Raw genomic sequence first — 23,654 nt, 5'->3', positions numbered from 1 at the left:
AGCTGTTACGGAGGTCACGTAGAACGTGATATATCTTCCCGTCAGGGTGAGGAACTTCGCCCTTTTATAAACTCACCAGTTATGAGCACATACATTATCGTGCAGCCAAAGGGCTTCAGTTTCTTCTTTCTTTACTACATTTGCTGGTCGGCAACAGGTGGTGGCGGAGGTGACGGAACTGCTTTCCGAAGTCGGTCACGCTCAGCCGAGCAGCAGGATTGAGTATTAAAATATCAGCCAATACGCTTACCTCTTTCTCACGGAGAGTTATCGGACGACCCGACCCACTCTCTACGTCCCCTCCACACACACCGAACGTTTGACGACCTTTCTCTCCTGAGCACCCCACACGTCACACGTCACAAACTATCCCTACCAGGGTTGCGGAATGGGATCGCCCATTCCATTCCAATTCCATTCCGAGAAATGGAGATTTGTGATAATTCCATTCGTTTCAGTTCCTCGAAATGAAAGGGTATGGCCAATTCTCACTCCTGGAACGGCTTGGCAACCCCATTCCATTCCTTTAATTCCATCAATAAGAGAAAAGTGACCGGTAACCGTGCTGGGTAGCCCAGCAGTGCTATAGAAAAGATTAACATTACCCACCACGGAAAAAGCAAAAAGAGAAGGTCATTTCGCCCTTGACCGTGTGGCACCCAGACCAGTCCATTCCAATTCCGTTCCGCCTGCGAAAAAAATGCCTAATTCCATTCCATTCCTATGACAGTTTCCGCATTTCCATTCCAATTCCATTCCAGGCTCTGATAAATCTGGAATGATGCCGGAATCATTCCAACACCGGAGTGGCAACTCCGCAACCCTGATCCCTACCATATTACCGAGGTCTGCCCTAGTTCATATATTGAACGTATTTCAACCTCTACAATGAGTCTTCCGGCTTGCGAACTTCCGTATCCTATACGAAACAGACGTGCTTCTTGAGTGCTTTAGTGCACTGCTAAACCTCAACGATATTCGCACTACGGGGGAGTATATGATTATTCGAAGAGGAAATATAAGAAGAGAAAGGAAAAGGCACTCAGATGCAAAGGTCGACAGCTCCACTGGGAAGCCATGTGGACCCGAGACATATCGTACAGGGAACGTAGGGTTTCCGAAAAATATTTACCGAAAAGCACCGATAAACATACACCGGTAATGTTTTTATGCGCTCGGTGCAAATAATTTTTCGACGATAATGACTGAAATAAGCTCCTCAAAATAATTTATCTTGTGTTGTGTAAGCTCCCACTGGACGACTGGCAGTGGTCACCCGAGGTGAGGTCACTCCCAAAATAACAAGTGGTCCTCTTGTAGCCTCTCACGGGGTCCAAGTGAGACACATAGGCTGGATCCAGTATGATCACAAGTATCCGTTTGGTCAAGAAGTCCCCCAGTTAGAGTTTAGAATGCATTCTACAGGTGTACAGGTCCCGACAAAAGTGTACGGAACACCGGAGTGGCGTATATCGTCATCGGAGCGACATCCTTGCAGCAACTGGGAGTAGATAGACTTACAGACAGGTGACTAGGTATTCCATGCGTCTCTCAGCATATGTGTTCACTCCTGTTCGCCGCTAGTGTGTCGCTCCGATGAAGAAATACGTCGCTCTGGTGTTCCGTAAATTTTTGTCGGCATCTGTACTTGGACAACAACAAAGGCAGAATCTAGGTGAGTAACCCATGTAGCCATCTGGTTTGTAAGTACAGCGTTACATGTAGTGTGCATGTAAGAAGCTTCTATTGTCGCCGCTTTTCATCGAATCTTTATGCCATGAAAATGTTGCCACCGAAAGCCACCGATCCGTGGTAAGCGAAATAACCACCGATTTTGTGCACCGAATCTAGGTACAAATAAACACCGGAAACCCTAAGGGCACTCCACAGACGACCTCCCCCACGTTCGTGCATTTCTGCAAGTCTTCTACACAAAATGACGATCATCTACATGATCGAGTTTGTTTTCGATGCCATGGCATTTTTAAGCAGTTTCCTAACCTGCGCGACCTCGTGCCACGGTCTCTCTGTTTGGCGTCTTTTCTTCAGACTGTGCTGTGCTGTGCGCGGTGGAGCATGCCATGTGGCCTCGCACGTAACAGTAGAAGCTGTACTAAGGTTTGTTTGGAAGTTTATATGTGAAAATATCTATCGTAAATAATACTTCGAACTCGGGGCAAGCGGATAATTCTCTTCAGCCTCTTTCGCATATCGGCGCATCGCCACTATTGTCTGTCACATTTTTTCTTTCTCTCTGTGTTTCTTTTTTTTATTTTTTTTTGTCTGAACGTTTCCTATGTTGGTAGCTATCTTTTGGAATCATATGTGTGCGGTCCTTATACGTTTACTCCCCACAGAGCACCTGTTTGTGCATGACTAAACCTACGGGCGTATCAAATGTTATTTTGCGGTGATTGTGCGGTACGCCTTTATGTTTTTTTTTTGTCTGTTTCCGAGTTCATGTGGGCTCCCTACAGATGCTCCTCTTACCATCTGTGAGTGTATTTCGGGGTCAGGGTCGCCATTGTCTCGTTGACAATAGGACGCGCCTGGTTTCTTCCTTTTGACACGGTGATTGCGTATTTTTTCGTTCTGAGCCGTCCGTGACAACTTTACAATCCCCTCGCCAAGCACGCAAGAGTCAGAAACTGCAGTTCACTGCAGAAAGATCAACGAACGGAGCAAGATGGCTATCACAACAAAAATATTTCTGGTCACGTGACTTCTGTTCAACGGAGGAGCAGCGGATTATTCAAAATCGCAAGCATTTGGGGGTGGGGGGTGGGGGCGGTCATTATTACAGTTATGTTGCGAGAGAGATTAAGATGCCATGCGGAAGTGAGGAGGTTGCTGGAAATGAACGGAACAATATGCCGTTGACGCATTTTCCATCCAGCCAGTCGACTCTCGCCCCGACTATTCATACCTACTTCACAAGAGAGAGAGAAAAAAAAAAGAAAAAAAACATCTGCAATCATTCTACGACTTACCACTTGTCCCGGCACGTGAAACTTGTCGAACTTGCGAGTCCACAATCTCTGCGCGAAGTGTCAGTCACGAGAAGCCGGCCTCATTCGTGATCGTCATTGTCTGATCACGTGACTGTGATTACGCACAGTGCTGTATAGTATAGCCAACCGGAGCGTTCCGGGTGCCATGGGATTTTTGAGTGCCACGGGAAAATGGGCTGGACTTGTGACAGCTGCTTAGAAACTCCATCCCAAACGCATGCATTGCCAGAAGCCTTGTATACTCTGACAAATTTTGGGTTGCCTGAAGTGCGCATAAGGTAATGGATCAAGAATGGAGTTTCAATTAAAAAGTGAATCCGCCGATGCTACATCATGTGTAATACGCGTACTTTCATGCTTTATTCACTGGCGGTATAGCGCTGTCACATTACAGTCAAACCTCGATTTATGATGTTTCTCGAAAAAACGTTCACAAAACGATAGGGAATTCATAAGTCGAGGTCTTAAACGACTAGAAGAATACAGTTGGTTTCTCAACGAAGTGTTCATAAAGCGAGGGTTGACTGTATTTGTATGTTTTTGTAAACATTGTAACGTTAACCGGAGTCGTGGTAAATAGCGAACACTCCATGGGCACTGAGTAAGCGATAAGCGCTCATTGATTTCCTTCCCACTACGTGCAAGTGTAAGCAATTGAATCCATTTGAATTGAGATAGGTGTCGTTGGATTCATCATCATTCACCATGTTCTCCCCCTCAAGCAATGGGATAGGGTGCCGCCTCAGCGGCGAAACATCCCATTACATCATCATTACTTATTTGTTGTTGTTGTTGGATCACCGAACTGTACGAAGCACGGGCTGGTCACCTGCCGACGCTTCGACTCTATATAGTCGGCGAACACTGAGGAACGCCCTTTCTGAACTTGACAACCGACAAGGTACTAGGGAGCTGGCCAAAGCAGCACCAACAACAACCCGCGCTGTGTGCCCTGGCGAACCACCTCAAGGACATTCGTGCTGAAATAATATTTTAAAACATTCAGCGCTTTCACGCATCAAGCGTCATGGAACACCATGCGACCTACGTTTCCATCTTTTGTTTCTACATCTATTTTATTCTATTCTGGAAGGAAGGAAGGAATTAATTTAAAAAAATATCAGGATAGTGGTCCCATAAATGTGGAGCCGGCTACCTCAGAACATTAAACGCAGACCACTTAACCACCGCTTAGCGTTCGAGCAAATTGACTAGAACGTCGTTCAGTCAATTTATTGGCAGATAAATGTGCGTGATAATCTGAAAGCCTGACAGAAAGCGTCGTAATTAGCGCTGGGTGCAGTATTCTTCGAAGAACGTCTTGACTTTAGGCAGCGCGGTAATGAGCTCGTTGTGCGCCTTTAGTTGTGGGTGTCTGTCCAATGCCCCCTGGAACCGCTGCAGCAGCTGTTGACAGGCAAACGTCACCGCCAGGTCAGCCCATGTGACCTGGAAAGGCTGTCTCCATTAGACAATGACGAAACAAGTATAAACTAGAGTCACTACATAGTAACTCTAATAACGACGGCACACAACTTAGGACCTTAACGGACGCATTGGACGTTTGGCTTTGCTCCAGGGATATCTTTCTGCACGTAACTTGGGCTGCGGATTTGGATGTGAGAGTGAGTGACCACCTCCCGAAATTCATCTCGTATTCCAAGCACGCCCCGAGTGCGGGTCACAGGATCGCTCGGTTGACAAATTGTAATCCTTTGGCGACATGAGCAAGAAAGATGCGCATGAGGAATCGACGGCGGATGAAATTACTGATCACATTGTGCGGTTCATATAGCGTCGTCCACTACGACTGCTAAGGTCAGCGCGGGTCACACAGGTACGGGTCCGACAGTGGAACGTTTCCGCACAGCGAAAGGCTCGGGGACCCGGCCAACTTGCTAAAGCCCAAGATGCGCATCGTGCGAACGCGTTGGTGCGGAATGCCCTCAAAGCTGTGGACAAGCGTACATGGCGTCAGTTTTGCGTGTCCCTGGCCCCATTCACCAGTTCTGCGAAGGTGTGACGGGTCGCGCGCAGTCTCAGGGAAGCTCCCCCAGCGAAGAACCCGCTGAGGTATCTGGCGCTCTCAATCTTTAAGCCGGTGAAAGGAAGTCACCTACGAATTTAGCAAGGTCATAGCAGCGAGTTCCAAGGCACCGAATTGTGCAGGCTTCCAAGATAACGTTTTCCAACTGTAGAACGCTATTAGCCTATATAGCTCCTTCATTTTTGGACATCGACATGGGTGCAGAAAAATAAAATCTCAAATCATTCAAATAAATGTGTTGTTGTTGAGCTCACGTCTGCTGGTTTGAAGGCTGCCCTAGCGTTTTCTCGAAAGAAGTCGTCACCTGGCCCGGACATGGTCCTCATGAAGCGCTCCGTAACCTAAATGAAGATCATGGAGGTGTAGCGCTCCTAGGAAGGACGACGTTAACGTGCATGGCGAAACGTGCTGTTTACGATGATAAAATGTTCCGTTGGTTCTTGGTTCTCGACGTCCGCGGTTGCCTCTTTTCTGACCTACATGTTTATGCGAGGACCACATAACTGGTGACCCGGACGTGATGAACGACCCGAACGTATCGCAAGAAGACAGCGCAGGTTCGCGCCCCAGCATCGGACACATCACTGTAAAGCTTCCACCGTTCTGGCATGCAAATCTCAATTGGTGGTTCTCCTAAGTCGACTGCCAGTTCCTGCTCGCCGAGATCACTTCGCATTTCACCAGCTTTTGCCACGTCTTTCGTTTTGCCACCAGAGGTTGCAGCGGAACTTGCTGACATTGGTGAGTTTTAGTATACCGTACGCTGTCGCCTTTGCGTACGTAAGGGATAGCGTTGGTGGTTGTGCGCACGCGCAGGACATAAAAAGAGCTTTGTGCATTGCGCAGAGCCACCACGCTATTCCCTACGTACGCAAAGGCGACAGTGTACGATATACTAAAACTTACTAATGTCTGTTCGCCGCCCCGTCCCACACAGTACGACCTGCTGAAGGCGGCGATTGTCGAAAGAACAATGGCTTCCGAACGAAAGCGCCTTCAACAGCTGCTGTCTGCAGAAGGTCTCGGCGACAGATGACCGTCGCAAATGCTGCAAATGGTATATGCAAAATCTTTTCGGGAGATCGCGCAGTGTCAATTGAAGAACCTCTCTTGAAAGAACTCTGACTTCAGCGCCTCCTTCCCTCCGTACAGATACTGTTAGCCACTGCGCTATAGCACTCTCTCCATCACTGAACTGGCTGCTCATGCTAACAAAATCATGGAGGTCGCCGTGCCCATTGTCGCAACCGTCAAGCAGCAGGAATCATATTCGATGCCCTTGGCAAGTCACAGCTCTCCAAGCGCTCTTGAAGTGTTACGGACTGACGTCCAACGCATGTCCACCATCGTTGATTCTGTAATGCCCAACAGACAGTGCTCGTCGGTAGACAGCTCGCGGCTGCAACACTGTCGTCACCCTCTACACTTTTCCCCCAACTTAGAAAGACAACCCAACAGATCTCTGGTGGTTTCATTTGTCATTTGTCACGGGCACGAAACTGCCTATAACACCATGCGCATGGCCGGGAAACCGCCACGGGGGTCACTGACGGCGGCGTGCGGACCCTCTTCGATACCCACCAGTACCAGTCGCCTCCTTTTTATTTCCGACCCTGTGTCCAAGCGCCGCTTTCTTATCGACACCGGCGTGGCGGAACGACGCGCGGCGGACCGCTGTGGGACGCAAGCGGCCGTCGTTTGGTTTATAGTTCGGCGGTATGAAGCGAAACGTGGCGCGCGACTGCGCCAGCCGTCGTCCAAGAGTAGAGCCGCCTCTACTTCTGGCATCGGTCGGCGGAAGCTTCGACTACAATGCACTGCGCATGTCGTACGAAGCCGCAAATGATAATCGAAGTTTGTACGAAACACGTTGAATGGATGACAGAGATAAAAAAAAGGGGGGGGGGGAAACGAACAGGTGCAGAAAACATGCGAACTTCAGAGCCGAGTGCTCTGTGACCACACCTTCAACTGCGATGTAAATACGGCCATTATCCTATGTCGCTGTTTAAGCAAATGATGTTTCGTCTCATCAATCATACGAATGCAAGAAGTATTGGAAGGCTGCTCGGGATAGGTTAGTCAAAGATTTGAAGACGAGGGCGTGTTGTAAATAAAGTAGTACGGATGCATCAAATGATATCGTGCCCTCGCTTCGCTCCGCTCTATCTCGTCGGACTATAGACCTGTTTGTGCGGGCCAGGTGCACGAGCGAGCAGCAACGTCAGCGCCCCAAAATATGCAACGCGCGGTAGTTAGCAGACAGTAGAGGACCATGGTATTCCTCTACACGAGTCCTGAACGGCGATGATGGAATGTCCCAGCGGGCAGATGTTAGTGGCCTCACGCTAGGACGGTGCCGGTAGAACTGACGAGCCATCGCAGTAGCGCGTGGCAGCATGGGCACATCGTCGTCATCATCAGTGACCACCACAGTAGCCCCCCCCCCCCCCCCCTCGGACGCGGCGACAAGAGGCATGGCGCAGCAATGAGCGGTCACTTCGCGGTCGCTGGTGGGCAACGAGTACCGGAGCGTTGAGGAGGATGGCGGAGGCAGGCAGGGCGTGTGCGGTGGGGGCGACGTGAGCCGCAGTCACGAGCGTGTTCAAGAGTGGCCGAGCTGACGCGTCGTCAGGGCCAGTGACCAGCGGCTTCGCGATGCGGTAAGGGAACGCGTTGTCCGACCAGGTGCCGATGGTGGAATCGAGGAATACCGTCACGATGTACGTGGGGACCTGGCGAAGTGTGAGGGACCACGGGGTACCGCGACCGGTACTGGGCGACGAAGCCGAAGGGTGCCGGGTCACAGCGCAAAGATGGTGGCCTCCTATAACGAGCCCCCAGTGGAACGACGTGCTCGGGGATTCACGAGTTGTGCCGTAGCGCCATCGACTGCTGTCTGCACTGGGTTTGGTTGTGGTGGTGATGAAGTGGGCCGAACCGAAGCCTGATGGTAATAGGGGCTGTCGAAATTCGGTCGAGGTGTTCGCACTTGGCAAGATGCACCGCTTTTTCTGTGGGTTTCCTACAGGTTTTATAGCTTTCTTTGGTGCCATACCGCTTGAAACATCATGCAGAACCCACTGATGAAACTATCTACTGTTGGATCCGTGGCCGCTTTGGCACGAAATGGTGCTTTGCAAATTTGGCTGCAACAACCCTATGATCAAGTAACGACGGTGAAGGGTGGCGTGGCGAACTCTGGCGGGTGGCGCGGAACGCGGCGGTGACTGGCGAAACTTTGCGTTGGACTGTAAACCAGCCTTAATTCCGGCTACAAGAAGCGAATGGCCAGGCCGTCCCGTCTATTATCTCGCAACCGCAAACGATTCACGCATTGCTGTTTACGACGAGCACTGTCTAACAGGGTCACTTGGGCTACGCCGCTCCTTTTTGTGGATTCCGAACCGCAGCCATTTCACAGAGCATTGTCTCGGAGCTGACGTCCTTCAGCGCTTCGGAATAACCGCCGACCTCAACCGCAAGACGCCTACTGACTCTACAACGAACTTGTTGGTCACGACCACTGGTTCGGTTCTTCATCGCCCTACACCCAGTGTCGTGATTTCCTCACTGCATACAGTCACCATTTGTTGCTGTTTTGGCTTAATTTCCCTCACTTCCGAAGCCCCGACTGCACCAAACCCCTGCATCACGATCGTCAAAGCCGAATTTCAACACGTGATAGACATCGGCATCGCTCGACCGTCTCGGAGTGACTGGCCCACGGCTTTGCGCATGGTGCCTAAAAGGACCGGATATTGGCGTCCTTGCGGCGATTACAGGGCCCTCAACGTCACCACCAAGCCTGACAGATATTCCCTACCCAATATCTAGAACTTTGCCATCAATTTGGCTGGAGCACGATACTTCTCTAAGCTCGACTTAGTCAAGGATTATACCACCAGATACCCGTTGCACCTGAGGATGTGCCGAAAGCTGCCATCACGATACCAATCGGACTTTCCGAAATCCTTAGGATGCCGTTCGGCTTGCGGAATGCAGCACAGACTTTTCAAAAATTCATCGACACTATCTTGCGTGGGCTGCCACAATACTGCCGTTCTTCCGAGACCATTTTACTCGTGCTTCCGCATCAGCGCCCTTCACAACAGATCTCACGCTTTACAAGCTGCCTTCGATTATGCTAAGCAGGCTTTGTCCATAGCCGCAATGCTCAGCTATCCTAAGCCTGATGCACCGACATCCCTTCTTGTCTTGACAGCTCTTCAGCAAGAGATAAACGGAATTCAAGCCCCACTCGCTTTCTTTCACAGAAGCCTTCCGGCGCGGAATCGCGCTACAGCGCCTTTCTTAGCGGCCTATGCTGCTGTACGGCACTTCCAGCATTTCTTGGAATGCCGACATTTTATCATCTGGGCAAACCATCGGGTATACTCATTCGGGTCTACCTCTCCGATCATCACTCCAACACTGCTCACGCAGGAACCAGCGCACGATACCGAACTTCAGCAGCTTCGTGTAAGGCACACGACCAGTCTTAAGCCGCCTGACGTCACCTTTCCGGACTCCAAGACGCCAGTGCTTTGCGATACCTCCCACCACGAGCCATGCGCCCATGCCCCGTCGTCCCGAGAGCTCTCTGCCGCATGGTTTTTGACAGCTTCCACGGTTTAGAGTCCGCACTCATCTACTACCATGGTCCTCCAGCGTTTCGTCTGGCCGTGCTCGGAAAAGATAGCCGTTGGGTGCGCAATTGCGTCTTATGTCAGATCATTAGGTGCCAACGCCACACTATCTCTTCTCTCACCTCCTTCCTATGCAACCCAGCAACCGCTTTGCCAAAGCTCACCTGGACATCGTAGGACCACTGCCCTTGTCCAGAGCTTTCCGCTACGTGCTCACCTGCGTCGAAAGATTTACACGTTGGTCAGAAGTAGCGGCCATTGTCTAACGCCACAGCCGAAACTGTCGAGAGCACGTTTTTCCAAACTTGGATATCTCGCTTCGGAATTCCAGAAGAGGTCGTCACCGAACGGGAGCAACAATTTGAAAATCATCTCTTTCGAGCAGTTAGCCGCCTTTTGGGAACTTGTAGGCTTCGTTCCGCAGCCTATCACCCTGCGGGTTGAACGGTTTCACCGCCACCTCAAGCAAGCGATTATGGTCACCGATAACCGTAGGCTAGACACTCTCCTTTGGAATCCTCCCCGCTCAACGAACGGCCGTTAAAACCGACCCGGCGTGTTCCTCGGCGGAATTAGCCTACGGTACCACACTTCGTCTCCCCGACGATTTGGATATACAGAAACGAAGGTGGAAATGGCAAGCCTTGAACCAGTGGACCTCAATGGCTGAAGCTGGAAAAATATATGAAAGGTGTTCGGAAAGGTCTGCAGTGGGTGATGTTTCAAAGATGTCCATTGTGGTAGCAGCTGATAGCGTCCAAGATTCTTCACGTATGCCGCAGAATGTCCTCACGAGGATCGGTCTCATTCTCTGTAGGCTTGATGCCCATACCGATGTCGCTGACTCACGTACGCGCACTGTCTTTTGGCACCAACTCATGACACTGTGCCTTCGACAAACTTTTTCCTCTCTGTACTTCAAACCGAAGAGCGCCAAAGCCTCCTCTTCCTCATACGTTCCGGCGGATCTTCACGCCTCGTCGTACGTCTTCCTTAGAAAGTCTTCCGGATTTTACAAAGTCCTCAAGAGGAACATGAAAACTTTCCTCATCGACCTCCACGGTTGCTCCGAGTCTGTTGCCATCGATCGACTCGAGCCGGCCGTCTTTGACAACCCTCCTCCGGGGGGGATTTCGAGCTGTCTGCCTGCCTGGATTGGCGGCACGCTGCGGCGGCACTCCTCCGGGGCCCCTACGTTTAGGGTTCGGAGCCCGGAATCCCGGGACCCCGAAATCCCGGGATTGCAGCATAATTTCATGTTCCGAAATTATATGCCCCGAAAAAGGGATTATAAATTTCGGCTTTTCTGACAACAAATATTCGATGGTACGAGTGAAAGGGAAAGAACGGTGTCGAACCGACTTTGTTAACCGGTGTCCAATATCATTTGCAATCCGAAACCGAACAAAACTTATCGTTCACGACACATTACAACGACGTTAGCTTCTGACTAATGTGAACTACGCAAGCCATAGCGGAGAACAGCCCTTAAATAGCATAAAACTCCCATGAAATCAGAAGGAGTCTTCCAATCCTACAACAAGAAATATTGCGGAATCTCTCTCTCTCTCTCTGCAGAAACTCTCTTTTTGTTCTTTTGATCCGCACGTATACGTATATACAGGGTGTCCCAGCTAACTGTGAACATGTTTCTTAAAAATGTATATAACACTATTTCCAAGATGAAATCAATTGCAATATAGCATATGCTGAAGGGCACTCCCTAGGAGGGCATTAGCAAAGTCCAAAGGCAATGTCTTAATTAGCTCTTATTAATTAACTTTTTAATTATAAAAGCTACAAGTTGTCCCAATGAGAACATCTGTTCCTTTCGGTCACCTGATATCGTAGCCGTTTTCAGAACAAAAATCCGTTCGATAGATCGCCCGCAAAAAAATTAGTGAAGGAACGCCATTTTTTCTTTATTTTGTTCATTGCGCATCTTCGCAGACGCGTATTTCCTTCATCCCCAACGTGAGAGGGGAAAGGAGTACAGTGCCGCCTCATGCGTCGAAGATGAGCTTTAACTTTCGGAAATAAAACAAAAACAAATGTATCTGGTGACTCTAGCCCACCATAGTGACTCTATCGGAACTGGCCTTATCTTGGGTTGCATTTTCTGTTTCCTTTTAATCTTTTTCCAGGACGCGAGAGGCGATAGTGTGCTCTTTCTCCCTCTCACATTGGGGGTGAAAGAAAGACGCGTCTTCTAAGAAGCACAATGAACAAAATAAAGAAAAAATGGCGTTCCTTCACGAATTTTTTGCGGGCGATCTATCGAACGGATTTTTGTTCTGAAAACGGCTACGATATCAGGTAACCGAAACGAACAGATGTTCTCATTGGGACAACTTTGTAGCTTTTATAATTAAAAAGTTAATTAATGAAAGTTAATTAAGACATTGCCTTTGGACTTTGCTAATGCCCTGCTAGGGAGTGCCCTTTAGCATATGCTATATTGCAATTGATTTCATCTTGGAAAAAGTGTTATATATATTTTTTTTAAATCTGTTCACACTTAGCGTGGACACCCTGTATATAGAGGGTGGTTCCATAAGTTTCCGGGCCGACGAACTTTTTATAGTAATAGAGACGGAACAAGTGTATCACTTTTCGACATAGTCACCCTTAACTTCGATGCACTTTTGACACCTTTCAACCAGCATTCTTATACCCTTGAAAAAATAGTCCGAAGTTTTGTCCGCAAAATGCTGGAAAAAATGCCTCTTGCACCCCACTATCGTTTTGAAATCTCCGTCCTCTGAGATCCCTCTTCAAGTTTGAGAACAGGAAGTAGTTACTCGGTGCCAAGTCTGGACTGTAGAGTGGGTGGTGTATTTCTTCGAAGCCGCACTCCTTCAGTGCAGCCTTGGCAACAGAAGCCATGTGAACAGGGGCATTGTCCTGGAGCAACCGGACACCTCGACTCAACCTGCCGCGCCTCTTTTCCTTGATGGCGTCTCGCAGTCGGTGCAGGAGTGAAGTATAATAAGTCGCATTCACTGTGGTGTTCCTCTCTTTGAAGTCGATGAGGAGGATCCCGTGACAATCCCAAATATTGTTGCCATGATCTTCTTTGTGGATTGTGTGAATTGGCTTTTTTGGGGGTGTTTCTCCTGGTTTGCGCCATTCCATCGACTCCTTTTTCGAAAGGGGATCATAGTAGAGCACCATAGTCTCATCCCTTGTGACAATTGACTTCAATATTTCTTCTTCTTTCTCTTGACAGAGCTCCAAAAACTCTTTGGCACAGACGACGTGCTGTTGCTTTTGAACTGACGAGAGAAGTCGTGGCACCCATCTCGCACTGACCTTTTTCATGTGAAGGCCCTCGCCGATGATGCGAAAAACGGTTGTCTTGGAAAGCACCAGCCTTTCTGAGATTTCCTTCACCTTCAGACGCCTGTCGCTCAGCACTTCCTCCTCGACAAGAGACAAATTTTCTTGTGTCACCACTTCCACTGGACGACCATCGCGTGGATCATCTTCAATGGACTCTCGCTCCAGTCGAAACTGCTTAGCCCAGTCTTTTACCGTTGTGTACGACGGAGAGGCTTCCCTGTACACGTTGTCCAGTCGCGTTTTAATTTCTTTAGGCGAAAGACCCTCTTTTGTCAAGAATTTTATCACAGCGTGGTACTCGCTTTTTTTTCTCATTTTAACTGAAGAGTGCACCCTGGCTGTTTGAAATGCCGCTCTCCAACCGACAAAAGCATGGAGAGGGTTGAGGGTGGTACTCCGGCCCTCCAACAGATGGCGCCACGCGTCCTTAATCGCATTTTCAAATTCGCGCGCATTTTCTACCTCGGGCCGGAAACTTATGGAACCACCCTCGTATATATATATATATATATATAGAAGTTCAAAAAAAGACGCGGAAACAGATTTTAGGGAAGTTAAAAACACTAGTTTATTACATGGGGAGACGTTAAAAAGTAAAATGGGCAAGGGGTCGACGTTTCGACAGTGGCATTGTCTTCATCAGGACAAAAGATGCGTAGCTGATTACACATTTCTTAAATAGGTTTGCTACATGACGTCATAATCGGTACGGGCACGCCACAGGCGTTTGTCAGTGAGTCAGATTCGGGAATATTCCAGAAGGTCAAGTCCGGGTGGTGATGTCATTCGCCGTAGGTCACTGTCCGCTTTGGGGAAAATTCCGGGCAGGGTGAGCGCTGCTTCAAACTTTGCTGAAAAAAAAAGAAAAAGAAAACAGAAGGGAAACGAAAAGGAGGAAAGTGTAGCTCATCTAGGCGGCCAAATTTCTTACCGTTGAAAGTGCTCCCAGATCTTCGTTAATGGTTGATTGGAATTTGTAAATGAGATAAGATTCGCGTTGTTCCCTGCACCGATCTGAGCTAAAATTTGACTGGAGAATAAAAAGTGACACGTTATTTAGTGAATGACCTGGTTGTTTGAAATGGCGAGAGACCGGGAGGTTTGGCTTTTTGGTAACGTCAGATCGGTGGTTGTTGAACCTGATCCGAAATGATGTTTTAGTCTGACCTACGTATTGTGCTTGGCACATACCGCACTGAATGACATAAATGACGTTAGATGAATTACAGTCGAAGTCACCATTAATTTTGACGGAATTTCCGTCAAATTTCCGTCAAAATTTCCGTCAAAATTCCGTCGTCAAATTTCCGTCAAAATTCCGGAATTTTCCGTCAAAATTAATGGTGACTTCGACTGTAATTCATCTAACGTCATTTATGTCATTCAGTGCGGCATGTGCCAAGCACAATACGTAGGTCAGACTAAAACATCATTTCGGATCAGGTTCAACAACCACCGATCTGACGTTACCAAAAAGCCAAACCTCCCGGTCTCTCGCCATTTCAAACAACCAGGTCATTCACTAAATAACGTGTCACTTTTTATTCTCCAGTCAAATTTTAGCTCAGATCGGTGCAGGGAACAACGCGAATCTTATCTCATTTACAAATTCCAATCAACCATTAACGAAGATCTGGGAGCACTTTCAACGGTAAGAAATTTGGCCGCCTAGATGACCTACACTTTCCTCCTTTTCGTTTCCCTTCTGTTTTTTTTTTTTTCTTTTTTTTTTTCAGCAAAGTTTGAAGCAGCGCTCACCCTGCCCGGAATTTTCCCCAAAGCGGACAGTGACCTACGGCGAATGACATCACCACCCGGACTTGACCTTCTGGAATATTCCCGAATCTGACTCACTGCCAAACGCCTGTGGCGTGCCCGTACCGATTATGACGTCATGTAGCAAACCTATTTAAGAAATGTGTAATCAGCTACGCATCTTTTGTCCTGACGAAGACAGTGCCACTGTCGAAACGTCGACCCCTTGCCCATTTTACTTTTTAACGTCTCCCCATGTAATAAACTAGTGTTTTTAACTTCCCTAAAATCTGTTTCCGCGTCTTTTTTTGAACTTCTGTAAAACTTCGTGGCCGTTTGATAATCCTTTTACCTCACCCTATATATATATATATATAGCTGAAATGAAAATTGAAACACAGACTACGAAGGTACGGGAAGTAAGAAAAAAGGGATAATTTATTTACATTTAAGATACTTGGAATGCTAAAAGGGTTGTCGACGTTTAGACAGTGGCACTGTCTTCGTCAGGACTAACCTTTTCAGTCAGTCACCTTTTAGTCCTGACGAAGACAGTGCCACTGTCGAAACGTCGACAACCCTTTTAGCATTCCAAGTATCTTAAATGTAAATAAATTATCCCTTTTTTCTTACTTCCCGTACCTTCGTAGTCTGTGTTTCAATTTTCATTTCAGCTATATATATATATATATAGGGTGAGGTAAAAGGATTATCAAACGGCCACGAAGTTTTACAGAAGTTCAAAAAAAGACGCGGAAACAGATTTTAGGGAAGTTAAAAACACTAGTTTATTACATGGGGAGACGTTAAAAAGTAAAATGGGCAAGGGGTCGACGTTTCGACAGTGGCACTGTCTTCGTCAGGACAAAAGATGCGTAGCTGATTACACATTTCTTAAATAGGTTTGCTACATGACGTCATAATCGGTACGGGCACGCCACAGGCGTTTGGCAGTGAGTCAGATTCGGGAATATTCCAGAAGGTCAAGTCCGGGTGGTGATGTCATTCGCCGTAGGTCACTGTCCGCTTTGGGGAAAATTCCGGGCAGGGTGAGCGCTGCTTCAAACTTTGCTGAAAAAAAAAAAGAAAAAAAAACAGAAGGGAAACGAAAAGGAGGAAAGTGTAGGTCATCTAGGCGGCCAAATTTCTTACCGTTGAAAGTGCTCCCAGATCTTCGTTAATGGTTGATTGGAATTTGTAAATGAGATAAGATTCGCGTTGTTCCCTGCACCGATCTGAGCTAAAATTTGACTGGAGAATAAAAAGTGACACGTTATTTAGTGAATGACCTGGTTGTTTGAAATGGCGAGAGACCGGGAGGTTTGGCTTTTTGGTAACGTCAGATCGGTGGTTGTTGAACCTGATCCGAAATGATGTTTTAGTCTGACCTACGTATTGTGCTTGGCACATGCCGCACTGAATGACATAAATGACGTTAGATGAATTACAGTCGAAGTCACCATTAATTTTGACGGAAAATTCCGGAATTTTGACGGAAATTTGACGACGGAATTTTGACGGAAATTTTGACGGAAATTTGACGGAAATTCCGTCAAAATTAATGGTGACTTCGACTGTAATTCATCTAACGTCATTTATGTCATTCAGTGCGGTATGTGCCAAGCACAATACGTAGGTCAGACTAAAACATCATTTCGGATCAGGTTCAACAACCACCGATCTGACGTTACCAAAAAGCCAAACCTCCCGGTCTCTCGCCATTTCAAACAACCAGGTCATTCACTAAATAACGTGTCACTTTTTATTCTCCAGTCAAATTTTAGCTCAGATCGGTGCAGGGAACAACGCGAATCTTATCTCATTTACAAATTCCAATCAACCATTAACGAAGATCTGGGAGCACTTTCAACGGTAAGAAATTTGGCCGCCTAGATGAGCTACACTTTCCTCCTTTTCGTTTCCCTTCTGTTTTCTTTTTCTTTTTTTTTCAGCAAAGTTTGAAGCAGCGCTCACCCTGCCCGGAATTTTCCCCAAAGCGGACAGTGACCTACGGCGAATGACATCACCACCCGGACTTGACCTTCTGGAATATTCCCGAATCTGACTCACTGACAAACGCCTGTGGCGTGCCCGTACCGATTATGACGTCATGTAGCAAACCTATTTAAGAAATGTGTAATCAGCTACGCATCTTTTGTCCTGATGAAGACAATGCCACTGTCGAAACGTCGACCCCTTGCCCATTTTACTTTTTAACGTCTCCCCATGTAATAAACTAGTGTTTTTAACTTCCCTAAAATCTGTTTCCGCGTCTTTTTTTGAACTTCTGTAAAACTTCGTGGCCGTTTGATAATCCTTTTACCTCACCCTATATATATATATATATAGCTGAAATGAAAATTGAAACACAGACTACGAAGGTACGGGAAGTAAGAAAAAAGGGATAATTTATTTACATTTAAGATACTTGGAATGCTAAAAGGGTTGTCGACGTTTAGACAGTGGCACTGTCTTCGTCAGGACTAACCTTTTCAGTCAGTCACCTTTTAGTCCTGACGAAGACAGTGCCACTGTCGAAACGTCGACAACCCTTTTAGCATTCCAAGTATCTTAAATGTAAATAAATTATCCCTTTTTTCTTACTTCCCGTACCTTCGTAGTCTGTGTTTCAATTTTCATTTCAGCTACATATATTCGCGGTCGTCCGAACCCCATTCACCAAGTATATATATATATATATAGAAATATATATATGTACATATACAGTATATAGCGTGCATGGTGAAGCGTGCTATTTGCGATTATGCGCGGAGCGTGCGTATTAAAACGTTCATTTGGTTCTTGGTTTTCGCAGGTTGCCACTTTTCTGACCTACACGTTTATGCGCGTACCACGGAGGAATATGCAAATCCCTGCTTCGTGGAGCGAGGCGGGAATGATGCACATCCTGAAACCGGGAAAACAACTCTGACTTGGTGTCTTTCCAACCTGCCAGCTGTCTAGGCTGATACTGCGTAGGCTTGAGTGGTGGCTTGAGAGAAGATCCGCTTTCCCCCAGGAAGTGTCAGGTTTCCGCAGGCACCGTAATTCCGTAAAGGTTGGTTTCTGCTGTTGAGGAAGCGAAAGCCCGAAGACAAATATAGTGATGGCTGTCTTCTTGGACACCAAGCGGGCGTGTGACATCTTAAGTCACCCCAGTGTTGCTCCAGTCTCGGGCGCCTCGGAAAGCGATTGCATAGCTTTCTGACTTCCTCAGTAAAACTGTAAAAGGATATTTGTCAGAACAGGCGAAGGTGACACACGAAGAAGATTTCTGTACCATAGGATACTAGGTACTAGGTCCTATAGTTCCTAGTTCCTGAAGTTTAATCTTGTCATGATTGACCTAACAAAATCTATTCTGAGTAGGCCAAACCTCCCTATTTACACGGATGATGTATGTATGTGTCTGAACTGTCGGGAAGTCACGGACGGTAATTCAACATCGCCTCCACCGAGCATTAGGTGCCACCAACAACTTCTTTTTGCCTGCGGGGGGTAATACGTCCACTTTAAAAGCGCTGTCCTTCCTTTTGCCCGAAGAGAGATGCGTAGGTTCCAACTCCGTGTCGGCGATTGTCGCCTCCGACAAATCAGGTAGCACAGGTTCCTTGCAGTTGTCTTGGACAGCAAACCCTCACGGAGAAGGCACATTGACTGCATCATCTCAAATGTAGTCATGCGGCCCCAGCGCACTGGCGCCGCACCTTGGGGCTGATCCCTGTTCCCAAGTAGTCTACCTTGGAAATTATAAACAGAAAGTGCAGAGGCTGCACTGCTGTATCCACAGATGGGTCCTCCACGACGGATAGCTCGTCCACTGCCTTTGTCATACCGGACGAGTCCATATCATGTGGGATTCGTCTGTGGCACCGTACTTAATCGATCTCTGCGGGGCTGTATCCATCTTGTTGTTCCTGAAGTCTGCTTTGGACTACCATCCCCAATGCTGGGTGCACTGACACAAAATTAGCCCCGCAATGCGTAGGAAACAGGGGCATCCGCCGCGACTTTTTGAGTGAGGGAGTGGGTGTCCCCACGGTGCTCAAGACTAGACTCTGGGGGGAAAGGGTCGCCGGGGGACCTTACAGCGCATGCACACACATATACGTTGGATGATGATGAAGTTGACGATGCACTGCTGTTGTGGCGGTACACTGCCCCATTGCATTTTGGAGACGAATGAGGGGATGACGAGGGGGGAATGAGGGGAAAGGGTACAGCGGGCGACCTTATGGCAGGTCGCACGCCACATTGGCGTTCAAAGGAATGAGGTGGCACATTTGACGGCTGCTTCGGCTCACTGTAACCACACAACCGTGCCCATCATATTCTCCAACGAGGATACAGGCCCTCCCACTTGTCTGCGTTGGGGTCACCCTTGGCCCGTCAGTAATGGTGTCATGGCATCACTCTGTGGTTACTCCTCTATGCAGTGGACCAGACACTATCATTCAAGATTCAAAATGCCAGGTGGCTTCCCTCGCAGCTTCACGTTCTTTGTGTGTCGCCTACGACTCAACGTCGCCTTCACCCCTGTGTTCTGGTGTAGCCTGGGTCACAGCAACACGATGCTGCGCTCAACTTGCCGTTCTCCAGTTACGATGGGCCACATCATCGAGGTCTACGACCGATATGCATGCTAACGACGGGTGCTTAGACACCAACTTGAGTTCCTCGATCCCAGACCATTCAGCTTGTCCAAAAGCCTTGGCCCATAATGAACTCCCGCGCATCAGTGCCGGGCTCTTTGACTCCCTTCAAGCTATACCGTACGCCTCCTTCAAAAACTCTAAACCTACGACCTGTCATCTCTTTGTGCTCCCCTTTAATTCATCCTCTCATATTAACCTCATGGAAGTTGGGCAGGGTCCTGCGATGAAGCATGCCATCGAGTGGAATGGATATGAGAATAAAAATATGGAGATGGTGGTTCCAAGTGTTCCACAAGTGGAAGCATCCCATGTCATCATCACTATTCATTGATTTATCGTCGTTGTTGGTAAATGAGATCGATAGCGATTGTGACGTCCGTGTTTCCTTATATTTCCTTCTAATATACTCGTAAACTCTCTAACTTCCGTTTCGGTCGACGAAGCTTTACCTTCCCAGCACGTGTGTTGAAATTTTGTGCGATCGCGCGGAGCGAAGTTCAATGTTGCCGGCAAAACAATATTTTTACATGGGCGATTGTGTCTGCCGTCGAGAGTATCCCGTATCCTTCTGCGTTCGAAAGTAGGCATGGTATGGGCAGTTTGGAGGTTACGGAGCTTGTGAATTCCGTTCCTTTTTATCTCCGTTTCTCCACGAAGGCCTCATCGCAGCCGTATGACCTGATTTCAATCTCAGTTTTTGTTTACGGCCTTACTGCTGCCAGTCTATAGCTGTTTTCGATTGGGCTGCACTTTGCGAACTACTGCAAACGGTGCAAGTTCCCGCATTCGATTGAGCGGAGACGCAGCCTTCGCACTACACTCGTTCATTAGATTGGAAAAAGTGCCACGGGAGTCAGCACGAGTTCACGCAAATGATGCACTTTCTCAGACGTCCGTGCACCGTGGAGCAGACGACGTGAATACGGTAGCTGTGGTTTTTGGCGATGTTTTATCATCGATCTAGAGCATACCGACAATCAGTTTTGTTTTGATGGGTCTACGCCTCGAGTCAATTTATAGACAATAACTGCTCAGAAAATTGCGATGCTGTGCAGACGTCTGTGAGAAACCATCTGAGGCTTACGCCTTTCTATTCCATTAGGCTCAGTGTACTTTGCACGAGAGCACTTGAGAAAGAAAGCAGTGCACTTTGCACCAGTCCTGCACTTCGTTTGTAGTGTTTTACACCGCCCCTTGCACTTTTTCGCGAATCGAATACAACATACGAGTACCTGGTTTCCTACGAAGTAGGCAGTGCCGCTCTGTGTCAGCAGCTTCTCAAAGTATCTCAGGAAACGAGGAACCTTCTCGCGTAGATCTTTAGATTCTGATAGTTTCTGAAATAAAGAAGAGACGAAACGTCGACGGGGTGTCCGGTGTGAAGAAGGGATGAAGTACATTGTAGGGGGAAATAATATCCGTACAAGATGAATTCGGTAAAAAAATCATTCCAGTGATCACCGCTATGTGCTTTAATATTCCGCTCAGAACGCATTTATATTCTTTTCAAATCTTTCAGGTCATGGATTGAGTAAACCCTAGCTTACGTCATCTCCTGGCGTCAGGTTTTGTGACTTGGTCCGCCTGACACTGGCAAAGAGGGCAGCAATTCCCGTCACAATGGTGGAACATTTGGCCGCTTCTTTCGCATCTTTCCCTTCCAGGCCTATAGTGAATGAGACCTAATGAAAGCTGCGCTATGGTAGAGCGCGTTGGTTAGGGCTGAACACGAACGCCGTCCGCGATCTGTTGTGTGTTTTCCAGTGTGCCCATTCGCGGTCCCTGAAAGCTACCTTGTCGAAAGCTATCCCTATAGACGTCTTGCGTTCTCTCTCGTGAAAGCTATCTGCAACCACTCGTTCATCCAATCGACCTTCACCCAACACGTAATTTATTTATATCTATATTTAACAATACTGTCGGCCTCTTGTCCATAAGCCACTACAAGATAGGGCACAAGACAACACAGCATGAAGACGAGATAGAAAGGAACTACATCAACTATCAACACTTTGATTGTAGATAATTGTAAAGAACCGAGTTCTACTTCCCTAAAGTAGGCACAGGAGATTCAAATTCCGCTCAAATAGCGGACGCCTTCGTCCTTTCCCTGCAGGCGCACACACGAGTTATTCAGTAAAACATACACATGGCATATTTACCGTGTTCCCTCGCTACATATACGCAGATCGCGTAATCCACTGCTATAACCTCCTCCTGCAAGTACAGTACCGGTAGCGTTCCGAAGGGCGCCACTGCGAAAGGTGAGAAACACGTAAAACGAAAGAAATAAGTCTATGTCCATGCACTGTGTTTAAAAGTTTCGATAAGTCGCTCACATGCTTCTGCTTCGGCTGCCTGAGCTCTGTCCAGGGTGACGTATTCGAATTCCACCTCAGCGTAGGTCAACAGCAAGGCTGCGAGTCGACCTGGTGAAGGGACCTTGTAATCCAATAGCCGGTAACGAGGCATCCAAGCAGAAGACTTGCCGCGGGTCTCCACAACGCGCTACGAAAATACTCCTATCGTAGATAATAACACGAAGAGAAGGATTATGATTGTGTAGCCGAGTGGGTTAATTACGTCAACGATTTATTACTAGTTTACTAGTCTATTACGAGTATGTACGTGCACATGCTGAGTACGAGCGAGCGGCTCGGACCAGTCAAGGTGAGAGCCCATCCCCGACCGTGCAAGGTGTAGCCTGACCCAGAGTTATGGGTGCCGCCCAAATGTTTTTCCGTTTTTCGGTGCAGAGTGTTCTACAGCGAATAAAATGAGTTCCTGCGAAGGAACGATGAGCGCAAGTGACCTAAAAAGCGAACGCGAGGGTTCTGTTCTGCACACCTTTGAAAAATCATTCTTCTCGTGAAAAGAGCGCATCGCAGAACGAGAGGACGTCTTGACGTATGCTACTCCCCTCATGTGACCAGTGACGTACGGCGACACAGCTCAAGCATGTATAAACCGCGCGTGAGTTGTGAAGAAAAAAAGGAAAAAAGGCTCGGGGCATTCTCCCCGTCACGCGAGGATCGTGCCGGCCGTCAGCGGCTGCTTTCTGCGACCGTTTTTTTGTAAATTTGATTACACAGCTATAGGGGTTTTCACACGACGTCAAACGAACGCGTTTGGCCGCCATGGTAGTGGTCACTTTTTCCGCGCAGCTAGAGATGCGAAGCCCCGAAAAGAACCCGGAAATTTTGGGGAAAGGACCGTTTTAGTGGTTTTTTTTTTTATCTCTGGAAAAATTGCCCAAAATTTCGAGGCGACAAGATGCCTTTGATGCGTTCCAACCTGCCAACAGTGGCTTAGATGCCTCTAATCCGCCAACAACCACCAACTTAGACCTCCGTCTGGCCGCTCCAAGCGATCGCCATCGCGTTCACATAATGTGGAGGTTCTAGTTGGTGTGGACGGGTTGTTCTAATTACCTATCGCTGAGTAGACAGGAGTCTCATGGGATGCTCTGCTCTGCATTTATGCCTAGAGGATGAACACTATTAAAACTTCTAGCTCATTGTATGCTGTGGTTTGGCCGGCAATGCTACAACTCAATTTTAAATCGAACACAGATGCAGTAACCACGTTTGTTTCATTTTTTTTTTTTTTTCAATTCAGTTTCAGAAAAAAAAAACGGTTTTTTCTTTCAAGCGATTCAAAATTTCCGGAAATTTTGCATCTCTAGGCGCAACTAGCGAGATTATCTAGCACTTGCTCGATAACGGAACCTTGAATGTAGTTGTGTCCGTACGCTTCTTTTATCCCGAAGACACTCCGTCATTGTCGTTCTCACATTTTCTTTTATGAAAACTACGGTTGATCGCATTGAAAAGTAGCGCAGTTCGTCATCTTTCAATGCCGCTAGCACGAAAAGTTACCACCGGCCAGTGGGAGGAGCTTACGAACATGACACGTCACCGCACGTCACAATGTGACGTAGATGAAAACTCTCTATAACGTACCGCAGAGCGAAAATATTTTGCATGGGGATTCCTGGTGGACAGCTTGACGGGCGAGGCAGGATTTCTAGCGATGTTACATGTCCCCAGAAACCCATGCATCCAGAAACCCATCTGTGAAACAGGTACCACTGTGTTCGGCATCTGCCGACAATCTACTTGGCCAATTTGTTCATCCGAAAAGTCCCCAGGTATTAAATAAACGGATTTTAAAGATCAGAGCTGCTTCCCTAGCT

General features: G+C 47.7%; 1 protein-coding gene and 1 long non-coding RNA gene across 3 annotated transcripts in view; one reads left to right on the top strand and one right to left on the bottom strand.

Moving 5' to 3' along the window:
• Window positions 1–17,647, top strand: part of LOC135385679 (uncharacterized) — a 42,373-nt gene extending 24,726 nt beyond the window's left edge. The window contains exon 3 of the long non-coding RNA XR_010420470.1: window positions 17,620–17,647. This is a non-coding gene — a long non-coding RNA (uncharacterized LOC135385679). The remainder of the gene's footprint in view (window positions 1–17,619) is intronic.
• LOC135385677 (probable glutathione S-transferase 7) overlaps window positions 4,240–23,654 on the bottom strand; it is a 27,866-nt gene continuing 8,451 nt past the window's right edge. For both annotated transcript variants that reach the window (XM_064615131.1, XM_064615132.1), the window contains exons 2-6: window positions 21,799–21,981; window positions 21,622–21,714; window positions 21,007–21,125; window positions 20,692–20,796; window positions 4,240–4,460 (exon numbers count right to left, since the gene is read on the bottom strand). In XM_064615131.1, coding sequence (XP_064471201.1) covers window positions 4,299–4,460; window positions 20,692–20,796; window positions 21,007–21,125; window positions 21,622–21,714; window positions 21,799–21,931 — 612 coding nt within the window. In that variant the 5' untranslated portion in view covers window positions 21,932–21,981 and the 3' untranslated portion in view covers window positions 4,240–4,298. The remainder of the gene's footprint in view (window positions 4,461–20,691; window positions 20,797–21,006; window positions 21,126–21,621; window positions 21,715–21,798; window positions 21,982–23,654) is intronic.

This window comes from Ornithodoros turicata, chromosome 2, assembly GCF_037126465.1.
Source record: "Ornithodoros turicata isolate Travis chromosome 2, ASM3712646v1, whole genome shotgun sequence".
Taxonomy (NCBI): Eukaryota; Metazoa; Arthropoda; class Arachnida; order Ixodida; family Argasidae; genus Ornithodoros; species Ornithodoros turicata.
This window is presented reverse-complemented; position numbering and strand designations above follow the sequence as displayed.